General features: G+C 38.7%; 2 protein-coding genes across 3 annotated transcripts; one reads left to right on the forward strand and one right to left on the reverse strand.

Annotated features, from left to right (window-relative positions):
- The first annotated feature begins 9,111 nt into the window (after positions 1-9,111).
- Positions 9,112-18,785, forward strand: LOC104425566 (nuclear transcription factor Y subunit A-10). 2 transcript variants are annotated; one of them, XM_010038288.3, is made up of 6 exons: positions 9,112-9,381; positions 9,914-10,259; positions 17,064-17,164; positions 17,258-17,326; positions 17,593-17,730; positions 17,988-18,120. In XM_010038288.3, the coding sequence occupies exons 2-6, from the start codon at positions 10,019-10,021 to the stop codon at positions 18,033-18,035; spliced, it is 597 nt and encodes a 198-aa protein (XP_010036590.2). In that variant the 5' UTR covers positions 9,112-9,381; positions 9,914-10,018; the 3' UTR covers positions 18,036-18,120. The 2 variants fall into 2 exon arrangements, with proteins under 2 accessions (XP_010036590.2, XP_010036589.2); XM_010038287.3 differs by having other exon boundaries at positions 9,133-9,381; positions 18,039-18,785.
- Positions 18,786-19,826: 1,041 nt separating this feature from the next.
- LOC104425565 (syntaxin-121) lies at positions 19,827-21,978 on the reverse strand. Its single transcript, XM_010038286.3, is given in 3 exon segments — positions 19,827-20,450; positions 20,982-21,431; positions 21,434-21,978. Coding segments are annotated over 3 exon segments (999 nt in total). The 5' UTR covers positions 21,561-21,978; the 3' UTR covers positions 19,827-20,028.
- Between the last annotated feature and the right edge of the window lie 2,522 nt (positions 21,979-24,500).

Genomic DNA, 24,500 nt, shown 5'->3' on the forward strand with positions numbered 1-24,500 from the left:
ATTTAAAAAAAAAAAATTGACAAAAATATCCTTGATTAGGCCATTGGAATATGCATCGGAGATGCATCTATTCACTGACCGACAAATGAGGTCTTTCTTTGAGACTAAATGACCACTTTTGGGTCCTTATTTGAGATAGACTCCACTCTAGGTACTCTTTTGAGAAAAGTAAGGCACTTTAGGTCTTTATTTGGAATTTTCCTTTCAATGGAAGACTTTTTTTTTTAACATAATTCATACTTGTATCTCATCATGGAATCATTATGATGATATCAATGTTAAAAGCTAGCAATAATGCTCATGTGTATGGTAAGAAATTATTTAATTTTCATCTATTATGAAATTACTATTCATTTTCATTTTTAGTACTTAAATACTTCAATACCTAAATTTAATTTTTCAACACTTATCTTTCAATTATATTGAACGAAATAATTATCAAATTTCCCACACGTGGCTTGTGCTTGTCCATTGCAATTCTTTGTATTTTGAAGATAACAATTATGTGTAAACTAATACTCAAGTGTTTTGAGTGTTTGCTTTTGTTGGTGCTGAGCCTCCTCCCCTGTACATCCTTTTAGTAAAATCTATACAATTCTTATCTTTACCAAAAAAAAAAAAAAATGTGTAAACTAATACTTGAGTGTGTAGACAGACAAAATATCCCTTACATACACAAGTTCATATACAGATAATGAATACATTATAATGTGTGTGCTAGTGGAGAGCTTCCATATTCTACAAATGGAGAATGACGTACTGAGTGGAAAGTGTTAAGAGTTGGAAGGACATTTGGATTTTGGTGAACATGACTGTTGAGATGCTTGGATGGACCAAATAGAAGAAGAACGACTAGGGTAACATTTAGGTTATCAATATCCTTGGAAGGACTTAAGTGTAGAAGGTGAATAAATAGTGATTGGATGAGATCGGCCAAGTTTGAATGGATCGCGTTGTAGAAGAAATTCTTTCTACAGGCAAAGTGGACCACGTATTTGAAAATGAAGACCTAGCTCTAAATCAATTTGATTTAAATTAAATTAGTGCTTTGGAGGCAATTCAGGCATTGGAATCCAAATAGAGACGTTGTGGAGAAGTCAAATTGGGATTTGCCGTTCTTGGCTAAGCAGATAAAGTGTTAGGAAAAAAGTAAAGGCAGTTTTATCGATTTCGAGTAAAGTCCATTTATTATATGCAAAAAGATGTTTTGAGTTATGGACAGACGCTGCAACGGCTTCTTTGACCTATATGTGCGTGTGTCCAATGGGATCAACACACTTTGAAACCAGTTCTTTTTTCTTGTGCTTATCAATTGAGAAAAATCTTGTGAAAGTAGAGTGATTTTTTGAGAGACTGCTGGTGTAATTGTTGTAAAAGAGTGCTTCGAGCGTAAAGTGAAGTGTGTGTACTTGTGGAATGAGCTACAGTCCCCCAGTGTAGAGACGACTTCATCTGTGAACATTGTCAAAGGCCTTAGGGTTGCAAATGGTGGATTCCGGCTTTGTTAGTGGATTGTTTTTGAGTTGAAACTTGAAAGTGGAGTAAGTCAAGTGAAAAGACCCAACCACTATAAATTTGCTTTGCAAGCCCTTCTATTCCTTACTCTCCACATTTCAAATTTTAGAAGATACTTGGTCTGTACTGTATATAACATTAACAAGCACTATTTCATCCTCTACATAGGTTTGCATGAACTTGTTATTGATTCATACCTTCTTGATTATCAATTTCAATCCATTTCTTCTTATGAACGAATCCAAACTTTGTTTCATGCGCAATTAGTGGAAAAGATAGGCCCACGGCTAAGGGTAAATATAGTGAACTTTTTTTTTTTTTGTTAGAGTAAATATAGTGAACTTTTTCATCTTTGGTAACTACCATGATTCTTTTGATAGATGAATGTTTTCTCTGTGAGATTACCCCCGTAAGAATTTAGTCGAGTTTATAATTTTGCTATGAATTCAGATTTATATTGCTATTTGACAAAACAATAAATAATATACAAATAAGAAAAGATAATTATATTATCATAAGTTTTGTTCAACGCTCATTTTAATGCTAACTTCTCAAGTGATCACATAAGTAGCACAATTTATTTAAAAAAAATGGTTTCTCAACATACAAGACAGGAAAAATTCTACTATATCTCAAATATCAAATGAATGTTCGAGTTTTAAAAATATGTATACTAGTGCGACAATCGACGAGGAATAGCACAATGGTGGACATGGTGGTCAAGTCGAAGCAAGCACTGGGAAATAAATTGAAGCGTAGGCATTGAATCACGCCCAAGTTTGATGTCCAGATACCGAAACTTTAATTTCTCCCAGTCACTTTCAAGAAGCAAAGAAAGGAGAAATTAATTTGCTTTTCTCATCCTAAGTTCGCTGGTTTCCAGCTAGTTGGAGAACTCACTTTTGTTTCATCCTTCGGTTTGGGGGGTTTAATCTAAGATATTGCTACGTAAAACAGGACAAATCGGATAAAGTTAAGAGCAAAAGAAATTTTAATGAAACTTAATGATGTGGACCTAAAAAGGATAATTATGTTGCAGTTAATGTGGACCCTGGTCTTAACCTTTTTAGTCTCTCTCTCTCTCTCTCTCTCCACATGTAAATTTTTATTATAAATGCATAGTCTCTACATAATATAAAATGTTTCCACTCTCTCTCTCTCCACATGTAAATTTTGATTATAAATGCATAGTCTCTACATAATATAAAATGTTTCCACTCTCTCTCTCTCCACATGTAAATTTTGATTATAAATGCATAGTCTCTACATAATATAAACTGTTTCCACTCTCTCTCTCTCTCCACATGTGAATATTGATTATAAATGCATAGTCTCTACATAATATAAAGTGTTTCCAAGGTTCCTGCTTTGAAAAACATAAAATGCATGTATATCTGCAAAGGGGACCCGGTTCTTTCTGTCACATAATTGTGTCTAATCAACTCAACTTTCCAAAACACAATCATTTAGTTTTTTCAATCTATGTACTTTGTTTTTGCAAGCCAAACTATTTAGCTCTGTACTTAAATTTATGTAGTCCGTTTTACTTTCTTTAAGATGGCCAGAGATTAGATATCCTTGGTGCAGGGTCGGCCACATGATGTGATCTATCCTTTTCACTTAAATAAGCATATAAAGGGTGGGAAATCAAAATAAATTGTGTAATTAGGCTGGTCAGAGAATTCCATAAACTAATTTGTGGACCGGAGAGAATACAGAGTCTTTCGGAATAGAGATATGGAAAATATATATATTAAGATTGAGTTTCTTACTTGTAACAAACTGTTTTTAAAAGTCAACTGTGGTCTATTTATTTAAATGTTTCTGTCACATCTTTTAATAAGTTCTACTTATAAATTCAGTTTTAGTATAGACCTATCATTGCAATCCAGAATATCCATGATTGGTGGTAAGAATATAAAGCCAAAAGATCTAGGCGGTTAACAAGCTTAGGCTCTTAGCATCAATTAACTTTCGGCAAGTGGGATGAGCTCGGGCCTGCATAACCCCTTCATTTTGAATTTTCAAATGACATGCATCTGTGATTTTGCTCATGAGGAAAAATTAAAACATCTCTCTACAAAGTTCGTAACTATCCACTTTTTTTTTGGTAATTTCATATATTCAAGTCATAGTACCGGAGCAGCCCATGGCGACTTGTAGTCACCGTGTCTCCACCACTTTTTAATGACGGGATCCTCGTTGCAAGCACTCTAGATCTGGCGGGTATTGCCATCGGTTCTCCAAATCTCGGTTTTCGAATTGCGGTGGAGGTGTCACTGTCTTCAACAACCATCATTGATGATAAGGTGATGACCAAATATATATATATAAATATGTATATGAGAGAGAGAGAGAGAGAGAGAGAGAGAGAGAGGGTTGGGATCTTATTAAGAGTTAGAGGTGGTGACCAGTTGGAATGGTAGTGATTGATAGGTGATGGTTGCACAATTAGTGGCAACGATTGTGGCGTCATGGTGATCATTGTTAGAATAATTAAATATTAAATTATGTCTTTATTTAATAGCCATAACTTTTAAAACAGTTGAGAGTCTCATATGATATTAGTATAGAAAGTCTTGAGTTCAATTTTTTCAGACCCCTATTTGCCTTTCTAAACTACAAAATGGCATCATTTTAACCTACCCAAAATTTTGCCATAAATTGACTAGTTGTGTAGTCAATCAAATAGTTTAGTTCATGTGTTTAATTGGAAAAGTATGACACAAGACTCTAATGCGATTGCTATTTACTAAAGTAGGATTTAGAGGGAATAATTATGATTTTATCTGCATGCTGATATGAAAGAATTATTGCGATATGCCACAATAACGAAAATAAATATGTGAATGTTCTAATAGCTACTGCATAGAGAAGATCATTACTACTATACAATAGTTACTATAATTATTGTGGTAACAGAGACACAGATTTAATACCTAGTAATCAAGAAGATTGATTCTTCACCTTTAAATCCATTATATGAATTCCAATGTACTCTTGAATCTTTCCGTTGATATAATTTAATACTAAACATTTGTGAAATTTCAATATAATCTCTCCATTCAATTTTCTTTTATATTTACTGATGTGACAGTCTATCATCATCGGCTGTCAAAGCCATCCTTCCTGCAAGGTCGACAATTGGACAAAAGGACGCTGATTTAATCAACCTTTGTTTGACATCTCCAGCGTCACCAAGCTCACTCCCAAGCTCGGCAACCTCAAGGGCATAACAGTGCTCCCGAACTCTCTCTTCCAGACTCAAAGCCTGACCTCTTTCACTTCCACGTTGTCATCAAGGGCTATTCTAACGACAATTCGCCTCATTTTTCCATCCCGTTCACCACTTTGAGGATGGACACTGACTTGCGGGCCCGACAACTTCAATTATTTCTTTGCTATGTAGGGTTTTTCTGGATAAAAAAGGTATACACTTTGCTGCATTCACAAGCTATTGTTGATGGGTTAAAATTGGATTTGTTTATTAGGTCCGCTTTGGTGGATCTTTACTTAAAAGTTCTCGAAAGTGGAGCTCGCAAAGAAGCTGTTTGATGAGACACCTGAGAGGGACAACGTGTTGTGACACCATGATCTCTCCTCCATGGCCCTCAAGATATTGACGAGTTGGCCCGCCTTTAAACCTAGATCTGGATGGCTGGCATTATCACGAAACTCGTACAACCCCAATGAGGTTGTCGTGGTTGTTGGTGACCTCGGAACAAAATCGAGGTGCCATGGACGGCGACCTTGGTCGAGGTTATTCATGGCTTCCATGACCACGATCTGAGGTCCTGGGGCTTATCGACCTTGACTCTAAGGTCATAGCGGCTGTCCTCAACCCTAGGGACCACCATGAACGAGAAACAGAGAGAAATTGCCGGTGATCAAGACCCGAGATTATCATTTTATCGGGTAGTAGGTGAAGACTCTGAAAAACAGAGGTAGAAGATGAACCATAACCAAAAGGAAAGAAAAATATAAAAATTAAGAAAAACGACATCGTTTGATCCTATCAAATTGTGACTGAATCGCAACGTTAGCAGTTTTGGGTGAGTATTGGTCATACTATATTAAAATATTACGCAAAATATTAGGATTATATTGGCTCAATTAAAATGTTTAGGCTAAATAAATCTCTTATCAATATTATATTGTTTGTCTAGAGATAATTATATAAAGTAATAAAAACAGTGCAAGTATCTTAACTTTTGACTTTTTACAATAGAATACCTAAATTTGTTACTGTTCAATCAAGTACCTCAATTTTTCAGGTGAAAGTTAAATAATTTGCCATATCCTGTGATTTTGCAGAAGTGGCTACCTTATTTGACAAAGTTAAATATAACTGGTAACATGACGTGCTTGCTCTATAAAAAAATTGGCGTCAATCCTTTTTAGTATTGGGTGATGAGGAGAGAGAGAATGCCAGCTCGGACGATTTTTTAGCCATCCAATATGTTTGTGCTAACGCGACAACATCTCAAGTTACCACATTGGATGAGAACTTAGAAAGCCAATGGCTATTTAGCGACCTTATTGTCCAAGTTGACGTCTTCCGTCTACGATCTTAAGAGAGGCCTCATGTTGACATGCATTGGAAAAGTTGTTGTACTTGATAAAACCAAAAACACCGAATTATAAAACGAACTGAAGTTCATATATTGTGGTGGTGTCAGTAATTCGACAAACTGCAACAGCTTTCACCTGGACAGTGCAAATGGAGAACCGCCATGAAAGCTCTGTCGAGCCGATCCGCGACCTTTTTTCCCCTGTAAATTTATGTGCGAAAAGGACTTGCGAGTTTACTTTGGCATGTGGTCATTGTCTCTCATTTTCATCCCTTTTCTTCCTTCTGCGGCAGCAGAAGCAGCAGAAATCTTGAAGCCCGAAGGAATCTGCAGTCCCTATCGACCAGCTGAATGGCTAAACGTTGACCCAGTCCGTGGCTTTGGGTTGTAGGATGAATCGGTCAGCATCCATCCATTCATTGCCATTCATTTGATTAATCGACTGCAACGTTGCAATCAGCGAAACTTCTTGCACCCGCATGCGCTGACAAGCATAGGACAACGCAAGTTGAAGTCATTTTATAATAATGTTTACAGTATTAGCAAGAGCGAAGTAAGCTACAAGATTGGCTAGCAGCTAGATTTACTAGATAAGCTTAAATTTGCAAGCTATTAGGGTGGCCAAATTCCCTAGAGTTGTAATCATTTGTTGTGCTCTTCAAATTTTCTTTCCCTTGAACTGTTGAGCCTGCATGAGGCGTATTTTCTAAAGTCTCTACGTACAACACCTTAAATATATTCTAAATTAATTTAGAGGAAGAAAGTTAATTTAATGAAGTTTTGACACCCTTGAAAGCATGGTATATATTTTGACCAAAAAATGATCATGACATATGTTACTTAACAAACGAAGATGAATGACCAAGATGCATTCTGTGCGCAAGTCATACTTGTGAATGGAAAGAGGTAGCAAGTGTTCACATTATAATCAAAATCTTAATATATAGGAAATGACAATATGGTCGCCATAAAAGAGTTTATCAAGTTTAGTGTTCGAATATTACGTGTCTCATAAATTTGTAAGGTTTTTGGGATCAATTCGTAGGGAAGTAATTCGTTGAGAATCCCATCATAATCGTGCAAAACCTGCTTTTAAAATTTTGTAAAGCACTTTAAAATACTATCAGACCCGGAAAAAAATGATAATGTTTTATAGCCACAGCATTTGAACATATCCTCGTACCTTAAAACATTGAAAAAATAAATTAAAGTAAAAGTGGAAAGGAAAGATACTCCCGAGGTGGCAGAGGAGCGATGGTTGAAGGATAATCCGATGCTGTCCTCTCCCAGGGTGCAAAGGAATCTGCCCCACATTGGTTGGCACGTAGTCTTGAGCCATTGTTATTTTTTTTTCTATTTTATTTACGCTATTTGATATTTTATATGAAGATATAATCTAGGGTTTCAACTATTTTATTTCTGTTTGTTTGTCGTTCCAGTTCTTTAGGGTTTCACTTGTAGGCTTGTAGCAACTATTTCTCCCCCATAGATGTTAGTGAAAATATAGACTTGTTGAATATTACGGAATGACAGTAGGCGATGTAAAATCCTTGCATTCTTGCATGGAAGAAAAAGGAGGAAAACTTGGAGACCGGTAAAGTAATTAAGAGACGAGACTTCAAGTAATTCTCGTGAAGCATGAAGTATCTCGGTTTCACTTTTACGTGCAAACTTTTGAGTTTGAGTTGTACTTTAGATGGTGAATGGGTTGCATTTGACTAGATGGGGAAGATGGATTTAGGGTAACCCAAAAAACTGATTTAGTATGTTAACTAAGGATGCGCATACCAAAATTTCTGTTTCTTTATTTCTTTGTTTTACAGTCCCTGAAACAGATTTTGAATACAAATCCGATTGGTAAAATAATTTCATTTTTTTCTTTTAATTTCTAGAATATATTTCTATTCTAGAAATAAATTTGGAATAAAAATCATAAGTTAAAATTTTTAGCTTTTGTATTTTTAGAACAAAAGTGAGAAATGATAACTATTCTTATTGTTCACTTTCGTCATCACCCACCACTCACCTATCGCCTGTGGGATGTTGGCCAACTGTCACTAGACGTCGGACGCTCGTCGCTGTCGCCGCCTCCCTAGAAATAGAAATTTATTCTTTTATCAAACGAATTTTTGTTCTAGAAATAGAAATTTTGAGTCGTTATTAAATGCTTTTCTTTGCTCAAAAACTTGTTCAGGGAGTAGAAATAGAAATTGATTTCTATTCTAGAAATATTGTCATGTGCGCCCTAGGTGTAATACCGGGATGAATATCATCACTTGTAGAGTTTTCTTCTCCAAAATGGACATTTTTATTTCCAAGGGGGAGCGAATGTTTCAATACTAATATCCTATTTTGATTTGAGACCTTTAGTAATCGACCATCTAGATAGATTACTTGTCACATTTAATCCAAGTAACCATAAATTATCCAAAAAGTTGAAATTTTGGGTGCGAGCCATCTCATGATTTATCATTCTTTAGTGGTTTTTTTTTCCTCCTTTTTATCGTTTACTTACACGATCTCCATATAATATTTACACAAGATGGTCAGCAAGGATTATAGGTATCTTACATCATAAATGTAGTCATATATATTTATATGTATAATCTAAGTAATGGGCATCTAAGTAATGCGGGTTGAATCAATCATTTCACTTTCCACATTAAAAGCAGCATGACTCCACCATTGCTAGCTATGCAATTTTGACTGCATCTGTTATCTCAGCAAAGCACCTCAGGTTGTCTTTCGTAAGTTTCTTACCAAAGCCAAAGTCATAACCCAACTTGCTCACAACCAAACCAACTGCTATTACAATATGATTTAAAAGGGGTTGCTTTTTGAAGTAGACCATTAAACAAACCTGCCACTATCTCTCCACTCGATCAACAGACACACATCCCTCCAACACCATCGATTTTTGGAGTATAATAAGAAAAAAGAATAAGTCATTTCATTAAAGCGAGAGAGAGAGAGAGAGAGAGAGAGAGAGATGTTTTTTGCTGGAGTAAATACTACGGACTGTATTTTTGAGCATTGATATAAACAAGTGCATGAAAGCTCCAGGTCATTGGCTGGTGGTCGTCGGCTACTTCTCCTCCCACTGGCGACGCATTTATCGGCCTCTCTCTCTCCTTCCCTCTCTCTCTCTCTCTCTCTCCCCCTCTCCCCCTCTCCCTCTCCCTCTCCGAACAAGGCTTTCTCTATCCTGTTTTGCTTCAAATTGTACGACATGGTTCCTAACAAATGGGTGTCTCTTTGCTTGAAGCTGTTCCTGCTTCCTTCCACTTGTGCCTGAGTACGTCTATTTACGTTTCTGTTTCTATTTCTTTTTGACCTCATCCCGTAAGAACAGTTTAATGGGTCTCACCGCAATCTTCAAGCTGTGTTCTCAAGCTTGTGTTTCCATAATTCCATGCTCTGTGAGATTTCTGCCGTTTCTTTCATACAGTTATCTAGAGACGATGTTCTTTATTTTTATTTTTACTTTTTCATCTTCGTTCAAATTTCTTTCTGGGTTTCCTCTATTTTGTTTGATTTTCTCAGTGATTTTGAGTTCTATTGCAGAGAACAGATTTATTAGTGAACTGTTTTGCCACTTAATTCCCGTTGATGACTTGTTTATTTTTCTTAGTTCATGCTTACTTTGCTTATCAAGCCAATCCTTTTGTGTGTTGATTATTCAGGATTGGAGATAATTAGAAACCCATGTAGTAATTTTTAAGTTCTTTCACTTTGTAAAATAACTTAGTCCTTTGTGTCCTTTTTGTTGCCTTTTTTCAAATCCATTTGGGAAATAATCCGAAAAGTATACTTCGTTGAATCTGCAGGTCCTGATTTGCAGTAAAGTCAAAGCAAACCCTATTTGAAAAAAAAAAAAAAAAAAACCAGAATTATCCTTGTGATATTTGCGAAGATATACTGGCTATCAAGCCATGACTTTCAAAGAGCATGAAATGATTCACAATAATCCAAATACACAGTCGTCATCGCTGTCGTTTGCGCCTTGGTTGGTGCTCCATGGCTCACAAACTCCTCAGAGTGAATCTGTTGGTCGATTGAATTCAGTGGAACACCATGCTTCTGAGGAGTTCCACCCTTTATCCAAAAAGGCGACTCAAGCTGTTGAAGGAAGTGCTGACAGGCCAGATATGACTCAATTTGCCATCTTTTCTGGTACCCCTTTTTTGAGCATATAATTTATGACTATTCCTCTCGAATATATTTAAGTCTCTTAAATGTCGCTTGTCATACCAGGAATGATTTTGTTTCAATTTAGTGGCTTTGGAGCTCACATTGGTGATGTCTGTCTTGCTTTTTATTTTCTTGCCAAGCTTATTTTAGTGACTACTACTTTCACAAGGTTGTTGATCGTGAGAAGTAACATAGCACAGAAATAGACTACATTGATGAATAGAAACAAGAATGCTATGAAGTTACTGTAGTTAATTTGTAAAAGAAATACCTTTGCTTATGGATTTCTTTACTCGGATGTTTCATCAGGAAGAAGATGATCGAAAGATGCTATTGAAATTGACTTCTCTTGCTTCTTCACTAGGCTAATATGATTTTATGCATGGCGCATTAATCTCATCTCCCATAGTTTCAAAGGTCCTCACATATTGAATTTGTCGAGTTCTCCAGTAGAAGAATAGTCATTCAATGGCTTTACAATTAGCGTATTCAGATTGCACTTTTCGGGCCAGTCCTAATCTTTTCAGAGTTCTGCCATTGATAGATAGTACATACTAATCTAGAGCATCATAAGGTACCATGTTGGGAACACAAGGTATTATTCTTGTTATGCCTAATGATGCAAGTTATATTCTGATGCTTCAATGGTTTAAGGATCTAGTTTACAGGACATTACGTAGAGATCTTTCATTAGTTAGTGTGAAGGATCTTCTTCTTTGTGTCGTGCATTTTTATGTGTACAGCTAAATCGTCACGTGCATGTAATCCTAATCAGTAAAGCACTCATCAATTGAAACGGTTTGACCAAAGCATCTCAGTATGCAAGAAAGGAGAAAACAAAACTCCGCATGCATGTCCACATAAATTTATTAACTCGTTGGTTGGATTCTAAATCAATAATCAAGAAATTGGGTAAAAGGGTACTAATTCTCACGACAAAGAACCTCGGTCATGATCGGTGATCGGTGTGCTTTTGCAGTGACATGCTTCTCATTAGCACAGTATGTAGACCTCTGTTGAGTAAAGGCTTAACTCCTAAAAATTGGATGGAGCGACTTATAGATGGACTATCACATGTCCGACTAGAGAGGAGACAATGACATTGCAGAAACAAACCTAGTACTCTCAGAAATATTTCTAGTTAGAAGCAAGAATAGCAAAATCACAGCAAACCTTAATCTTTTATGCACCTCTATTTCAGTGTCCTTTCGCAATTCAGGAGGGGAACACCTCGCTTTCTTGTCATTTAGCAAACAGTATTTGCATGCAAACGCTGCTGTCTAGGAGAACCTTTTATGTCGACAGTGAGCATATGCTCAAGGTGGCATATTCATAAAAAAGGATGCTATCTGATAGCAATTCGTAAGTACTAAAATATACTCTACCTCCACTAGAGGTTTGTGCACATCAAGTTCTACGCTTTCAGATAGAATAGTAAACTTTTGTCTATTGAATATATCTCTAGATTTTGTCCATCCGCCTTACTCAGCAGTTCGGGATTTGTTAGCTCTTTTCTCTCCCGATGCTTTCTTCTACCCCTGATTTCACTTGTTTGTATGTGTAATCACTTGTGCCATTCCTATTAGACTGGGAAGACGAAATGGTATCTTTAGAAGGTAAAGGTGATCCCATCCACAAGAAAAACATTTGAATATCTTACATGTTTCTCTTGTAGAATAAGTGGAAGCTAGTGGATCCCAGTCCTCGAGGAGAGCCAACCAAGAAATCCTCTATGAATCTAAAGAATACAAAAGTTACAACTGGTCAAGTGTTTTTCAGCCCTAAACTACACTTAAAGCAAAATCTACTAGTGTTATATCACAATCTCTAAGAAAAAAATTCACTTTGAAAACTCGCAAATAGAAAACCCTAATTTTCTCTTGCTTGTTATAGTGTGTAATAACCAAGCATAACTCTGATTTTATATGTTCTTATGCAACTTGCCAATTAAAATCAGGAAACCTAGAGGACATCCAACATACAGGCTAGACTTCTACCAAGTCAGGTTTTGTCTACAAGAACAAACAAGAAATATAATTTAACAACTCTTCACCTTCGCTCAACGTTTGTAGCCAAGTCATAGTATTCATCATCTATGCTAGCTCTCCCAATGCCACAAGCACTCAAGCATCACTAATGTCTATCAAGCCCAAGTTGAGCTTGGACTTGTCCAGAGAAAGGGACTCGATCCACATCTACAAAATTCTTCATCGCGAAAAGCTTCTTCTTGGTCATATTCTCTCTTGACATATTATTTTTGACATAGAAATATTTGTCACCAAGGAATTCAATTCTCCATATCTCTAATTTCTATCAAACACACCGAATGAAGCTGATGTCCCACGCTAACATCATTTATCAAGTCATTAGACTAATACCACCTTTTCAACTCCTATTGTTGTCACCATGTATTTAGCATTAGTCGTTGATGGAATTATCTTCTCTTAATGATGCCTTCAAACAGACAACATAACTCACAGAAGTGAAAGGCATAACTACTCAAAAATCAACCATCCTTCAAATTCCTTCTATGACCCAGCATTGCAATTCCAATAGTGTGTTTGATCAGCTTTCCCAAGGGATTTTCAACCTCCAAAGCCCCTTGAGGAAAAATATAAGGTTTTGGTTCACCTTTTGGTTTAGCATTTAGCCAAATGTTGGCCATGGCAATGTTGAAAGCTCAAAGCAAGTCCCCACTTGCTTTGGCTTTCAACATTTGCGAAAGGCCATTTCTAGGATTAAATGTTTTTTTCTTCCAAAGCTAGCCTCATTAATTCTTTTCATTTTTTGATTTTGCTCTTGTTGTGATTGTTCATCTTCTCTGTGCAAGGGCAGCCAACGAGGCCAAATCTGGTTGAAATGGGGCCGATGAGAGGTTGCGACCCCAAGTGGCCCTTGTCGAGGTCGTGTGATCCTTGTCGATAGTCACCCAAGGTTGTGCGACCTTAAGTGGCCCTCACCTGTGTTGCACAACCTTTGTCGAGGGTTGCCTAAGGATGGGCGCCCTCATACAATAATTGTTAATGCTAGAGCTAGCTCACCAGTAGCCTGAGCCCTTTAGGGTTTGAGTGTTTTTTTATTTAATATATATATATATGTTGCCAAAGCCCTTTGTAATTTTTTTTAATTTACCAAACAAACACTAACCCAAAGTTTCTTTGCAAATGAGTTTTTACCAAACACAATTTGCATTTCTCCAAAGGGCTTTAGGCTTTCAGCATTGACATTTTCTCAAAACCCGTTTCTAAAGCCGAACCAAATGTAGCCTTACTCCCACACTATTTGAATTGCGTCCTCTAAGTCTGAAAAATACCTCAATGATTGTCGTCCAAAAATAGATAACTAAGAGGATCCACTTTATAACATCACAATGTGAACTTTGATTAACCATATTAATTCTCTTGATTGCACATGAAAGATCAAGCCTAATATTATCAACAACATAATTTAGACAACTAACCGAACAAGCATGTGAAGCAAGAGCCAAATGCTCCACCTCCAACAATTTATGATAGGCCGCTGGTGGAGAACTTATAAAACTTTTACTTTGCATGTTGAAGTGCCTTGATGCTTTTTCAAAATAACTCCTTCAAGTCACTTGCAATATTTTCACATTTTTCACTCTCAAATCTCCAAACCCAAAGCTATCTCTATTGTAACCAACTTATTTAGTTCCATATTTGCATGCAATTACCACTTTATCTCAGTCACCTTTGCTGATCACCTTGAAGCTTATCAATTGTGACCTCGAAATTTACTATTATTGAATTTGGTGACTTAAAGATAGTATCAAATATATTGTGCTCTGAGTATGTTTGGACTATCTTAGAAGCTCCATGCTCCACTTGTTTCCAAATATTGTTTAGATTTTCCTCAATATTTGATCCCTTATACATCTTTCGCAAACAAAACAAATTTGTTGAAAGTAACATCTCTAATTACATAAGCTCGAGTGAATCTTTCCCAGTGCACCACATCCTATGTCACTTCATCTCATGTGCACAACTTAGGAATATACACTTCCATGCCCTTGGCTCATGTGCATCATTACTCACACAAGCATATGCTAGGCAACCAAAATGCTTAGTCCGGTGTATTCATTGCTTTGGCCTAGAAGTCTTGAATTAATCTAGCATGTAAGAGTGAAGAGTGAGCTCTCTTCTCATTCATCAATTCTAGCCTTAGATCAACTATGGTGTGTCGGCAACAATGCAATGTTTCACCATGCCTTCCTCTACACAAAATTAGCCAAGCTAAAATATAGTTAACTCCAACCCTTTCATTTCTCAAGCACATGATCTTCCTTTCTATTTGCTTTTTATCATTGCCTTCCACGATTTGAACCTACCATGCACCTCATTCTTGTACTTTACAAGACAAATCCAAACTTTCCTTGAAGTGTCATCAACAAAGGACAACATACATCTTGCATCACTCTTGGACACAACTTGAGGATTCCCATGGGTTTGAGTGTACATAGCCTATAATCTCCAAGGTTTTGTGAACTCCCGTTCCAAACTTCACTCTCCATCGCCAAAGTTGTAGTGTCCATAGAAGTTCAATTTCTCGATCCAATGACCTCCCAATAGACCCTTGTGGCTAAAAACCATAATTTCCCTCTCACTTATGTGTTTGAGACTCATTTACCACAAGTGTATCGTGTTTTCACTTGAGGCCTCAGAGAATCTAATAAATGAGCCAATCATTGTTGTTCTTTATAGGAGATATAGCTTGTCGACTATTTTCTCTTGCATCACAATAAGCATAGCTTGAGAGACATTCAAAACTCTACTTTCAATAAATATCCAATATCCAAACCCATTAAGAGACCCGGTAAGATAAGATCCTTTGTCAACTGCAATACATGCCTTACATCAGCCAATGTTCTCAACACACTCCATCAAGCATCTTAGTCTGAACTGCTGTGATAACTACTACACATGTGGCACTATTTGCCTTGAACTCTTTTCCACCCTTTGTGCATTGATAAATGATAAACCCATGTCTATGAGCAGTCATATGATAAGAACAATTAGAATCAAATACCCAATCATTACCTAATGAACTCGTGGTCACTGCTAACATGTAATCAACATCTCTGGAACTTCACTATAGTAGAAATATTACCATCACATGGAGATTCCAACTTAGCTCATTTATCCTTGTGGTTCAAACAATCTATCTTATATTGTCCTACCTCATTGTAGTGATAATGTTAATGATTCCAAATGTTGAACCTCGATTTAGAACAACTCTTCTATTTGCTACCTCCAAACCCTCTATGTTTGTCTTTTTCTCTGATAATAAAACCTTGCAGCATATCTAGTGCTAAGTTATCTTCTTACAACTTTTTTTCTCATTCTTTAAAAAGAAAGGTAGATTTGACCTCTTTCAAAGTAATCGTAGTGAGGCATTGTAATAGTGAATCAATGAAATGTTCAAAGGAATCTAGTAGAGATACCATCAACATGATTTCATGCCTTGTTTCTCACCTAGCTATTCTTTAACTCCATTGTGAGTTTGTTGCCACTCGAAATTGAAAAATCATTTTCAGATTATACAAATGATTGTTCAAAACCTTCATTTGATAAAGTTTCTCCAGTTTTGCCCACAATTTTGCTTCATCCTTCTCTTTGACCAATTCAATCAAAACCTCATTTGACAGATTCGATAGGATTATGCTTTTTTTCCTTTTCCATCAACTCTACATTATCGTCCTCTTTCATCTAACGGTTCACCAAACCCTAGATTGTTATCAGGCAAGCGTCTTAATGCTTCACAATTCTAAGTTGTTCCTTCTAGTGAACTTCTCGATAGCAACTCTTGTTTGGACAGAATTGCAAAAACAACATTTCTAGATAGTGATTAGATAAGTAAAAGCCTTAAATGAACTCTATAACTGTAACCTTAACTACAATATCAATTGCTGTGAAATAACGTGGAAGTTAATGGATATTGCAATTCAAGTCTACGTGAAAATAACAAATGACCAAAGAAATCATTGATGAATAAAAAAGAACACTAGAGATTTATGTTGTTTGGTCTAAAATTGGCACCCATTCCACAAGGAGAGCTAGCCTTCAAAATCCGCTATGAATTTAGAGAATATAGAGTTTACAATCGCTTGATTGCTCAATATTTCCTAGGCCTAATTTACACCTAGAGAAAGTGTTATCTCACAATCTCTTACAGCATACTCACTTAGAAAACTCACAGGGATAAACCACTAAACGCTTCTCTTGGTTTCTCGAGTGGGTAATAACCAAACAGAAATCTGTTTTATATGTTCCTATGTAACATGGCAACACAAATTAGAAAACCTCAATCTTCTTTCTTATTATCTTTAATCTAAGATCAGACTCCAAAAAATTTTGGACTGCACTAAATTTGCTTGGAGGTTAAAGTCCCCCTCCCCCCAAGAAGACATCCAAAATATGGGCAAGACTTCTTCCAAGTTGAGTTTTTTATATTGGTTCGAACTCGAGACATAATTTAACAACGTTAATGAAACCATACAAATGCAATTTTATTAATGGCCGCATGTGTCGTTCATAACACGAGGCAGTGGAGTTTTTAATGGCATATTGAGTTCCCGGCAAGCCTATCTAAGCATAATCGAGTTCTCTTAAAACCAGCCGGTGTAGGGAGTCTTGTAATTGTTGTCAAGTTATTGTTGTGTCGGGATGACAGGGACGCAGCTGCATACTCGAAAGCCTTTTTGCAATGATCTTATGTTATCTTATATTTCGATCATGAAGTATGACCGTCGTACCTTGTTAAATGCAGAAGAAAGTAAATTCTCAATTGACTGGCGGAAGCCTCAGCTAACCATGTCAGCTCTACCGGAGTATGGTTCTAATTTCCATAGTGAATTTGGCCCACCGATGGTATCATTCTACAAGTAGCCTTAATATTATTCTTAATTTATAGTTTTATATTGCTAATGCTAAATTTTTTTTGTGGATGGATGATCATCCAAGATGTATTCCAAATATTCAAATGTAGATCAGATTTCTGGGCTATTCCCTCTTTATGGAGCTCAATGCCAGGTTCGTTTATGTGCAGTTTTCGTCTATCACCTATATTGAGTAGGTTCAGTCTTGCACGACTAAGTGTTTGCACCCTAAACAGTTCCACTCCTGTTAAAACATCAAATACGAATCAGATTTCATTACTTGCCTCCTGATGGAAGCAAAATCGTTGCAAAGTCATGTGCATTTTCCTTGAATATAGATACGCAAGTGTGGTCTTTTTCGGTTGCGGAGACGTTCTTGGAAGTCTTATAATGGTTTGCTTTGCTCTTCAATCCATATAGGGCCGCATCATGCTTCCTCTGAATTTGACAGCAGAAGACGGACCAAGATATGTAAATGCCAAGCAGTATCAAAGGATCCTCACACGTCTCAAGTGCCGTGCAAAGAAGAAATTGGAGAACTTTGGAAGAGCCCGCAAGGTATTTCCTCCATATAGTATCTCCACAATGCTAATAATTTATAACTGTCTGCGATTGACGATGAGAAAGGCGGGGATTGAAACAGCAAAAAGTCATAGCTGTAATAACTTTTCCTTCAACTCAAGTCATATGCCCAGCGTGGCAAATGTTATAACTGTAGTAAGTCAGGTTAATCAGAGGCTTTACTTTAATTGGATTTGGTAGAAGATTACATTATGCAATAATTTGTCGTTACTCTGATATGTGCTTCTTCTCAGGAAGATGTTGCACTTCAAATCATATTCATTTCTCTTTCTATGTGCTGATAGCCATACATGCACAAGTCACGCCATCTTCATGCTATGCGCCGCCCCAGGGGATCTGGAGGTCGCTTCTTAAATACAAAAGCCCTGAAAAATGCAACAGAAGTAAACATGAAGAAAACTGGCAGTGATGGAATGTCACCCTGCCCAACCAGTCCTCAGAGTTCAGAAGTCTTGCAACCTGAGAGCAGAGGTTTGAATGCATCAAAAGTGGGAGATAACAACAGGACCAACCTTACTGGTTCGGAGGTGGCCAGCCTGTACTCCCCGCATCGGCTGCTGAACAATCATGTCCGACCATGCGTTCACCCACATCTACATGTGGACAATGGGGGGCATGACATGGTTATGCCCGGAAAGTGGGCTCCAGCAGCTGATAGCTGCCACGACCTCAAAGTCGTCTGAGGGCAAAGGAAGTGGTTCCGGTGCTAGTAGCAGAACCATGGTCACATCCTAGCAGCAATTCGAAGCTCAGTTGCAGTTACTGTTCTTGCACTGAGTTTCTTGGTCTGGAGGAGGCAAATCATCCTTGGCTCGTGCATCAAGGCTGTCTTGACCATGCTACATGGCATGGCTTTAGGCTTTGAGACCTTGATGCCCAATAAAAGTATAATATCAAAGGTGACAATTTTAGGTTTCGTTGCTGGATCTTGATGTAATAAGGGCATGTCAAATGTGTGTTTGCTGTAAAAAAGACATCAAAGCTATGCATATTGAAACCTGAGTGGCTGTGACTTGTTGGGTTTTCTGATTTCTGGGCGACTTAGTTTGATTATTTGCACTAGAGCCTGCCTTTCGGGCATATCCCTTTTCTACTGAGCACAAGTTAGTGATTCAATCTCGTAGTCTTAGTGAGTGGGCACGCCTCAAAGGTATGATAAGTGGTTTAAGTATAAACCACTGTATATGCTTGTAAAGATGATGCATTTTATGTTTGTGTAGAAGCCTGATGCTTTGTAGGAAAACTGAATTTCCAGAGTTTTAATGATCCAGTGAATAGAACACTCGAAATAGTAGGATTAGGCAGAAGAATTCATGTGGTAGGCAGATTTCCTTGCGTGTTCTCATCATTAGAGGTTAGCCTCCACTGTAGTTTTGACAGGCCACAAAGTCTGTTTGGTTCAGCACCTGTCGCAATATGGACAAGGATCGTGTCTTCACAAAAGTCAAGTAATTGCCAGAGTAGACATATCCATTATACGCTTAGATATCATATCATACTCGATAACTCATAACTAATGGCATGAACCTCATGAACCCAGTTCTAAAGCCGCAATATACCACCTTTTCCAGTAGCCTTTCAGAGCCGCTGTAAGCACCAGTTGCAATTACAGTAAGGTCTCAGTTGCCCCTGAAGATGACTGAGCTTCATCACTCAGTCGATGGATATAATATCACTAGTCTACTTTCTGATCAGACGAACACTAATATGTCTTCTCAGTAGGTTCAGTTCCAACCATACCTATGATTGAGACAACATGCGCATGACAGTCAAGAGGTGTGATCTTCTTCTGGCTGATGGAATAGGAGGGTAATCTAACATTTGGCACTGCATGCGAGACTATCGAATAAACCTAATGAAGAATGGAGAATTATCCATCTACATCCTCTCCGAACCCAGTAGAACGAGAAGTAAAGAATAGGTGAAGTTAAGAGGAAAAATCCTTCAAAAAGCAGTAGAGTCGGTCGGCCACTATGATATCCACAAAACTATGAATTTCCTTAAGCCTTTTGCAATTTTGAAAAAGCAAATGATGCAGCTCAAATCAAAGTTGGTATTGAGTCCCTCCGAAATCACTGAAAAATTCGCCGCTGACTGAATAAAAATTATAGTGTACTTCCATGAACAGATGACCTACCCCCATCAAAAATCATATGACTGAAGGCAAAAAGAATAAAGCAATCAAATTTAAACAGGGAAGCCTCAAGTGTCGAAACCACAATCTCGTATAGAACAATATGTATATCACTGAATAAACCAATAACGCAAGGAACCTCAAACTGCAGGCGGCGGAGGGGATAGCACAGGTGCTGGTGGATTATTGCTGCTGCTGTTATTTTTTTCCCATGGCTTCACAGTAAACAGTACCACAAACAAAACAATCACTAGCAAAATTATGATGGCATAACATGTCCACTTCCGTGTGTTCTTCTGCAACTTCCTAGCGGTTTGCAGGCGCTCGGTGCCACCTCGCACAAACGAATTAGCTCTCGCCACGTGGCTCTCGATGTCGTCCAGCTGCTCGCCCTGAGACTGCACCAGCACGGCCATGTCCAAGAATACCTGGTGCAGCTCCTTAAGATTCTTCTCCATGTCCTTGACGGCATCGTGCCTCTCCTGGATTTCTTGTATCGTGTCCAAGATTCTCCCTCTGCCTTGCTCCTGAATGGCCTTCTGCAAGAAGGTCTCGCTCTCACCTGCATATGAATCAGAGACTCGTAAGCATTACCATAACAAAGCTCAAATACTATCCTGCATTACAAGGAAACCAAGACAGCAAATAGAAGAGTAGTTCCTCTGCCTCGATCTTCATAATTTTTCATTGCAGAAATTATTCAAGTCCCTAGATTCTGTGAGTTCTAAAGTGCACAATGAGCCATGGCTGATCCTCAAAACAGGACAGAATGACATTTGTTCCACTGTAAGCATAAAGGCATGAACTGAGTACAAGCAACATACAATCAGCAACCAAAATATTAGATATACCCAATTCCAGTTTTCGATTCTACAGCTTCCAGTTTAGTCACACCACCAATCCCATGCCAAAACTCGATTTCGGAAACGGAAAATTTGTCCCCAAATTCTCATAATTCTCAAATCTCCACTGCGTTTGACTTTTTTTTTTTTTTCTCTATCAGCACGAATACCCTCGATGCAAACACAAACACGGAAGCGCGATCCTTTCACGAAATTGGCATACCAAGTGTCGTAGCATATTGTGAATCTACCTGTTGAGATCAAGAGATCGAGCGTCCTCTCGTCGGGGTTCTCGCCGGTGACGGTGAAGTACCTGCGCTGGACGGTCTCCCGGTACTCCGACGAGATCAGCTGCCTCAGGGCGTTGAAGCTCTCCATCGAGTCCTGCAGCTTCTTCCTCAGCCCGCTGACCACGGAGGTCCGGGTCCTGTCCGACGATGAGCCCGGCCCGCAGCCGGGGAGGCTCCGGTTGGCGGCGTTGGACCGGTCGAGGGCCTCGAGGCGGACCTTGACGACCTTGGCCTTCTTGAGGGCGGCCGTGACGTCGCCCTCCATGCGCGACCGCAGGTCCTTCACGGCCCTCGCGTTGTGCAGCGTCTTGCTCTGCTCGTGCGACGACCGCAGCCTCTGGTGGAGCGACTCCAGCTCCTTCAGCTCCTCCTTGATGCACTCCACGTCCTCGAAGAACTTGTCCAGGTTGGCCCCCCGGAGGAGGGGGCCGGCGCCGGCGGGGCGCCCATCTCGACGTCGTAGCCGCGGTCGGAGGCGCCCCTGGAGGGCGACCGGTCGCTGTGGAAGCGGGAGAAGGAGCGGGAGAACAGGTCGTTCATGGCGGCGGCGGGGCGGCGGCTGATCGGAGGAGTTGAGGAGCGAAGAAGGTCGGATGGGTTTCCGGGCGAGAGCTCGCGGATGTTATAGCCGCGGGTGGGTTCTGCGGGAAGGAAACGGTAGAGGAGAGAGAGAATGAGAACGCAGGCGAGAAGTCAATGATGGGAACTGGGGAAGGAGGAGGAGGGTGGCGGTGGGGACAGGCGGGCGAGAAGTAATTCTTATATTTTCCGGGAAAAAGGAGGAAGATTCCGGGAAAACGCGAGGGAAAAGCGCGTGAGTGGGGGTATAAGGCGGGCGGGCACGCGGAGGACTTGGTCAACCCGTGCGGTGAAGTGAAGACGGCGGACGAAGGAGGAGGAAGAGACCTGGTCAGGTCTCGGATCGCGGGGGGATCTTTGGAGTTCTCATCTTTCCTTCTCTGTTTGATTTGTTCTTTTCCCGAATGTCGTTTTGCACTTTGCGAAGGTTCGTCTGGACTCGCCCTCGGTTCCGCTTCGGGTGCCATTTGCAAGTACGGATGATGAGGAAAGAATCGGGATTTTTAAATGCCCATAATTAAGAAAAGGTCAGGTGGGGTTGGTCTCGAGACTTTGGTGCATCCTTATCGCTAACCCGCGGTTAGATCTGATCATGAATTGGACGGTCCACGAGATCATTCGAGTCGAGAGGGCTGGAGGTTGTTTTAGGGTGGGCCGGGATGGAGGTGTCTAGTTATGAGGGTCGACACGAATGGGTTTGAACCACAACTAGCCTGCAAAGTACGATAGCTATGCATATTTTCATGTTGGGCATTTTGAGAAAGGAGTTAGGCTCGATTTACGGGTGGTCTGATTTTAGGGTTAGTCCAAGACCACCCGTAAATCATCTCCTATGCTTTCGTAATGGTAGTGTTTCACCAGTTTTGTTCCTGATATGGTTCATCGAACGAATGATATGTTTTGGCTTTTATTAGAGGAGACTCAAGTTTCGTGTTGAATCCGAACAAAGGATTTCAAAATACAAATATTATTTCCAATCTTTGCATCACAACATTGACAGCTTGCTAACTTTCACCTTTGGTTCTAACTTATGCTAGAATTTAATCAACAACATAGTTTAGGAATAGTTTGGTAAGCTAGAACTTAGTCAACAACAATATTCTTAGATAAGAACACAACATCGGAATTTAATCAATGACGTCAAACTCGTGGTACAATACCGGAATTTAATCAACGACGCTACATTGGAATGTAGGCTCTCATTGGAATCTAATCAATAATGGGAATCTGGAAGCGATGGCTATGAAACTAAAGTGCGATAAGGTAAATATAAAGTAAAGGCATTTGATGTGTTGTTCGAGAAGTTCTTTATTGGATGGCTCGTGGTATATATAGAGCAATTTGGTAACCGTGGAATAGTTTTTTCTTCCTTGGTGACCGTCCTTGATATGATCTCTTCACATGTTTCTCTATCTTCCTACTATCCTTTACAATTGCCTTGGTCGTGTTATACTACTCCTAATTAGTCGACAGCGGTTGCATGACTTGGTCACTGAGTAATAACTGCTCCTTGATTTTGTGTGGTCCTTTGCACATATGATGATTAAGACTCAAATTTCAATGTCAATACTGCTCGAATTTATTACCCATGACATTATTCCGATATGTGGACACTTTGTGATTCCTTCTCTTACCATCGGACCACATGCTTCCATTCACAGGCTCATCGACACCTAGTCAAACTTTCTTGCGTGTTTTTACTTGTCCTTTATCCTTGTGACTAACACGGGACTCGTTACCATTTTTATCCTCATGACCAGCACGTGACGATATGGGCAACTTGGATGTTAGTAGGTGGAGATGGTGAAAGGGTGCGACGGATTGATTTATGTAAAAATAGATTTTCTACATTTGACCCCGGCATCCGAAACTCTCTCTCTCTCTCTCTCTCTCTCTCTCAACCCTAGTCTTTATGCTTATGTAATTGTCTCTTTATTGTAAAAGTATGTCCACATATGGTCTTTCTCCACCAAATAATATAATTTTTTAGATTTGATTCTGACGTACTATTAGTGCTAGACGTCGCTTCATGCTCATTTCATAATTGGCTTCTGCATAGTTTTTGTCTACAAAGTGAATAGATAGTTAAGTACATAAAAAATTTATAGTTTTCCTCCTCCTGATGACTTAGATTTTCGATTGAATTTGCTAATATTCTTCGTCCTCGACCTTGTTGAGAGTCGAGCCCAATAGCCTATCAAGAACAAGACTAAAGAAATCAACCAATCTAAGATCTTGCATATTGATGTTGGACACTTAGAAAATGAACCGTGAAAACGCACATTGAATCATGCTCGTTGATTCGTGGCGTTTCATCCGAAAGAAATGAACAGAGCTGATACAAGACCCCATATAATTCACGGATTGTCCCCTACTTTATAATATTCTGTTTTTGCCTACATGTATTTATAAAACAATTAATGGTAATTTACTTTAGAACTGTTATAATATTTAAATAATAAATCAAGCATTCATCTAATATCTTAAGCTTTTGAAATAATTAGCAATGATCCTATTAAATTTTACTTGGTCTTAGAGTTAGGAGATCCTAATTTCGAATTCTCAATACCTTTATTTACCTCCCTAATTGAATATTTCTTAGGCTAAAGCTAAAGTCCAGCCTAACCTTTGACAAGAACATGTGCCGTGAGATTAACTTAATCTCCACTATGCTATCTGCGTTGCACATAAGGTCAACCTTCAAATTTGTTGTCCAACCTTAAAAAATTCTGGAAACCAAATTGGATATCAATATTTCTAAACGGTAACCTAACAACTCCTACTTTTGCATACCTCTCACTTTGGAAATTTATATAATGTCCCATTTTCCTACTAAAAAACTAGTATCCATGCATGAGCATAGCATGCAAAAAGGGTCTAGAACTATGAAAAAGATGTAAG

Source organism: Eucalyptus grandis, chromosome 11, assembly GCF_016545825.1.
Source record: "Eucalyptus grandis isolate ANBG69807.140 chromosome 11, ASM1654582v1, whole genome shotgun sequence".
In the NCBI taxonomy this organism is placed as follows: Eukaryota; Viridiplantae; Streptophyta; class Magnoliopsida; order Myrtales; family Myrtaceae; genus Eucalyptus; species Eucalyptus grandis.